The sequence below is a fragment of the Hordeum vulgare genome, chromosome 4H, assembly GCF_904849725.1.
Source record: "Hordeum vulgare subsp. vulgare chromosome 4H, MorexV3_pseudomolecules_assembly, whole genome shotgun sequence".
Classification (NCBI taxonomy): Eukaryota; Viridiplantae; Streptophyta; class Magnoliopsida; order Poales; family Poaceae; genus Hordeum; species Hordeum vulgare.
The window spans coordinates 16,951,040-16,956,052 of record NC_058521.1 but is presented as its reverse complement, the minus strand read 5'-3'; the positions used below and the strand labels follow the sequence as shown (position 1 = coordinate 16,956,052).

Below are 5,013 nucleotides of genomic sequence, written 5' to 3'. Positions count from 1 at the left end.
TGAACTTTCTGTAGATGTATTAGAAGATGCACGCCCAACTACTCAATTATCTTGTGGAGCATATGTGGATCCATAATAAAAAACAAAGAGCTGATGTTTGATTGTGTAATAAATTTTATATAAACACTGTTCATGTCTAGTATCAACATTTATTATTTACGTGCGATAATGGCTTATGTGACCGATGTGCATGATTTTTCATGGATTTGAGATATGTGGGTCCGTCAGCGTGCCCGGGCACGTCCGCAGACGAACAGTCCGGAGCCGAATTTGCCCAGTCCGGGATGGTCTCGGGCCCTTATTAGCTATTGTACCAAGTACCAAGGCAACAATAACATGGCTATACTATTTGTTACTAAAACATACTCTTCTTTGATGACTCCACTGTCCGTCTGTCCCATTTCTTTTCTGATGATCAACAAGTTGGCCCGGTGTGCAATTGGTAGCATAAGAATAGCATGATCATACTAGAACCGCCTCTTGGTTTAGAATTAGATTTTTCATATAATCGTACAGTACAAGAGACAGTGCGAAGGGAGAGCATCCACCGCCCCACCAAGGCTAGAAAGCTATGAGAAAATAAAAATAAAACAATGACATCAATAACAGCTCGTGAGGAGAGCCGCAAGCATGATCCCCGATTCAGTTCACCAATCTAGGACAATGTTCCTAGACAGGAACAGGTTATCGATGTACACTATAATCGGACTAGAAGCGTCGATGTATCTCCTCATCTCCTTCTGCACAGAGCAATCTGCAAGCACACATCATTTCATCATTATTGATAAATAAGTTAAGGCACGCGACATGATTTTGTTATTGGTCTGTCAATGTGGAGATCATCTTGATGGAAGCATTGAGTATCACTGAATAAGTTTTTAAGGTAGGTATATCCTGACGGCGATGGGTGTCAAATCGTTGGCTTACCAGTTTCGTTGAGCCTCATTATCAACTGTTCTCTGCTGGGGAGAGTGTACATCCCGGCACCAACCGCCTTCCGGATTGCCCAGCTATGGAACGGGGCGCAGACCTGGCCGTAGGCCGTCGTCGCGGCATCATACAACGAGCCGCCCCTGAAAAACCAGACGCCAGAGAGAGTGTAAGCTGTCGTCCGTCCGTTTGCGGAATCAAGGATGATTTTATTAGCACAAAACTGATGATGATGAACCAAACCGCCATTGATTGCTGCACAAAGCATTTGCCGCCGCTGCTGGTGGTGCCAGCGGGGGAGAGCAAGAGACAAATTTGCGCTATGCTGGAACGAACGAATGAGTGAGTGAGTGAGTGGGTGAATGAGTGGGGAAACGTACTCGGTTGCGAGGAACTGCTCGAAGAGGGCCTTGATGAGGCCGAGGCCGAGCCGGACCCTGCGCAGGTTCCGGGAATGGCTGCCCTGCTTCTTGACCGAGTCGTTCTCCACGTCCTTGTCCAGGATGTCGTTGAGCGTCGCGTACTCCCTCGATGCCCCGATGAGGTCGTTCACCTGGGCAAAGTTGGCTTACATTTCTTTCTTTCCTTCCACCACAGGTCGCGGTCGTGACCAAACAAAAACGAAACTAGAATAGAAACGATCGCCGGTTCCATTTCTTTCTTGCACACAATCTTGTTTGGGAATCCTAAAAGCTTCCCGATTCTGTGGTTACGATCGTCGATTGTTTCTAAATAAAAGACGCCATGGCGAGATGGGCGAGGCTTGGTCTGCAAGAAGAATGAAAGGGATGGAGGAATGGCGAGATGGGATTGGGATTGGGATTGGGGTGTGTACCTTGGTGACGTACTCGCTCTCGGCGAACTTGAAGGCGATGCCGAGGGAGTTGAAGAGGACGGAGACGAGGGCGCAGGTGTCGCCGAAGGGGGCGAGGCGGAGCTCCCCGCCGTCGGCCTCCATCCCGCGCGCCAGCTCCTCGAACGCCTCGGCCACGGCCGTGAGCGGCTGCTCCATGCCCTGCCGCGCCGCCACCACGGCCGCCGCCGCGTCGCACATCTGCTCCGACTGCGCCGGCCTCTGCCCCCTGAACGCCATCATCTCCTCCCTCCCTCCCTCCCTATCAACCAACCTCCCTCCCTATCCCTCGCCGGTGGCGCGCGGAGGCCGCTGCTCCTCCTCCTCCTGGCCACCCCTCTCTCTCTCCTCGGCACCGAAGGCGCGGCGCAACAACCGATAACGGATGGTGGTGGGGGTGGCGCGGGCGGGCGCACGGGGCAGAATGGGCTCGCGGAAAATATAGCGGCTCCGGGGAGAGGAGGGCGCCGCCTATGTATAGGAGGGGTGCCGCCGGGAGTCTGCCGCGGGCGGGGGTGAGCAGGATCGGACGGAGGCGGAGAGGGATTTGGAGAGGAGGAAGTGCGGGGCGAAATCGGGTCCTCTTCTTTTTTTTCTTCCGTATATGTAGGCATCGTCCGGGAGTTTCGTGAGCGGGGCGCACGGGTAAGCGGTGGACGTGGGGTCCTGGCTAGACCGAGTTCGGACGGGGGAGAGAGAGAGAGACTGGTCGTGGTCGGTCCGTCGATTGGCGTGTTGGAGGAGTAGAAAAGTGGTAGGGACTCCGAGGCGGTGGTGTTTCCCCCTCGTGGTACTTACGCCAACGACTCGGCACCGATATTTTCTTTTGCGGGGGGCGGCAACGAACATGGGATCGATCGAATCATCCCCTCTCCACCACAGGTTACGTCCCAAGCCATAATATTGTTGTTCGCATTTTTGTTTAATGACGTGCGCTCAATGAAAAGAGATGCCCCCTTCAACTAGGAAGGCCTTTGTGATGAATTTGTCAATCTTAAAATAATGCACTGGCCTAATCTTTTGAAAATGTTCATAGGGGTAACAATGCGCACGTGTATTTATAGGGATGAGTATATGCGCCTATATATGTCCGTCTGTGTCTGTACCGTGTTCTTCAAACAAAAAATTAAATTAAAGGGGAAATGTACAATGCACAAGAGGTTGTATGTACGAAGCCATAGTTCTTTTTTTTTAAACATCAACTTTATCGATCACTTAACAAAGTTACAAAGAGTGTTCCGGATACAAGCGGGAGCACAATGAGAAACAATAAGGCTAGATAAATTCTTACAATGCTTAGTTAACAAATGAATAGCTACATTAACTTGCCGATGAATATGCTTAAACTGTTGGAATTATGCCCTGGAGGCAATAATAAATATAGTTATTATTATAATTCCTGTATCAAGATAATCGTTTATTATCCATGCTATAATTGTATTGAATGAAGACTCATTTACAAGTGTGGATACATAAAAACACTGTCCCTAGCAAGCCTCTAGTTGGCTAGCGAGTTGATCAAAGATAGTCAGTGTCTTCTGATTATGAACAAGGTGTTGTTGCTTGATAACTGGATCACGTCATTAGGAGAATCACGTGATGGACTAGACCCAAACTAATAGACGTAGCATGTTGATCGTGTCATTTTGTTGCTACTGTTTTCTGCGTGTCAAGTATTTGTTCCTATGACCATGAGATCATATAACTCACTAACACCGGAGAAATACTTTGTGTGTATCAAACGTCGCAACGTAACTGGGTGACTATAAAGATGCTCTACAGGTATCTCCGAAGGTGTTCGTTGAGTTAGTACGGATCAAGACTGGGATTTGTCACTCCGTGTGACGGAGAGGTATCTCGGGGCCCACTCGGTAATACAACATCACACATAAGCCTTGCAAGCAATGTGACTTAGTGTAAGTTGCGGGATCTTGTATTACGGAACGAGTAAAGAGACTTGCCGGTAAACGATATTGAAATAGGTATGCGGATACTGACGATCGAATCTCGGGCAAGTAACATACCGAAGGACAAAGGGAATGACATACGGGATTATATGAATCCTTGGCACTGAGGTTCAAACGATAAGATCTTCGTATAATATGTAGGATCCAATATGAGCATCCAGGTCCCGCTATTGGATATTGGCCGAGGAGTCTCTCGGGTCATGTCTACATAGTTCTCGAACCCGCAGGGTCTGCACACTTAAGGTTCGACGTTGTTTTATGCGTATTTGAGTTATATGGTTGGTTAACGAATGTTGTTCTGAGTCCCGGATGAGATCACGGACGTCACGAGGGTTTCCGGAATGATCCGGAAATGAAGATTGATATATAGGATGACCTCATTTGATTACCGGAAGGTTTTCGGAGTTACCGGGAATGTACCGGGAATGACGAATGGGTTCCGGGAGTTCACCGCGGGGGGGGGGGGGGGGCAACCCACCCCGGGGAAGCTCATAGGCCTTGAGGGTGGCGCACCAGCCCTTTGTGGGCTGGTGGGACAGCCCAAAAGGGGCCCTATGCGCATTGGAAGAAAAATCAAAGAGAACAAAAAGGAGGTGGGAAGGGAAGGAAGGACTCCCACCCACCAAACCAAGTCCAACTCGGTTTTGGGGGGGGAGACCTTCCCCCCTTGGCTCGGCCGACCCCCTTGGGGCTCCTTGAGCCCCAAGGCAAGGCCCCCCTTCTCCCACCTATATATACGGAGGTTTTAGGGCTGATTTGAGACGACTTTTCCACGGCAGCCCGACCACATACCTCCACGGTTTTTCCTCTAGATCGCGTTTCTGCGGAGCTCGGGCGGAGCCCTGCTGAGACAAGGTCATCACCAACCTCCGGAGCGCCGTCACGCTGCCGGAGAACTCTTCTACCTCTCCCTCTCTCTTGCTGGATCAAGAAGGCCGAGATCATCGTCGAGTTGTACGTGTGCTGAACGCGGAGGTGCCGTCCGTTCGGTACTAGATCGTGGGACTGATCGCGGGATTGTTCGCGGGGCGGATCGGGGGACGTGAGGACGTTCCACTACATCAACCGCGTTCACTAACGCTTCTGCTGTACGGTCTACAAGGGTACGTAGATCACTCATCCCCTCTCGTAGATGGACATCACCATGATAGGTCTTCGTGCACGTAGGAAAATTTTTGTTTCCCATGCGACGTTCCCCAACAGTGGCATCATGAGCTAGGTTCATGCGTAGATGTCTTCTCGAGTAGAACACAAAAGTTTTTG

At 50.2% G+C, this 5,013-nt stretch overlaps 1 protein-coding gene across 1 annotated transcript; it reads right to left on the bottom strand.

Annotated features, from left to right (window-relative positions):
* Positions 1 to 465: 465 nt before the first annotated feature.
* On the bottom strand, positions 466 to 2,375 carry LOC123451047 (ACD11 homolog protein). The gene is made up of 4 exons (XM_045128061.1): positions 1,766 to 2,375; positions 1,311 to 1,483; positions 928 to 1,073; positions 466 to 754 (listed from the first exon to the last, which is right to left on the bottom strand). Exons 1-4 carry the CDS (start codon positions 2,024 to 2,026, stop codon positions 648 to 650), a joined length of 687 nt encoding a protein of 228 aa, XP_044983996.1. The 5' UTR covers positions 2,027 to 2,375; the 3' UTR covers positions 466 to 647.
* Between the last annotated feature and the right edge of the window lie 2,638 nt (positions 2,376 to 5,013).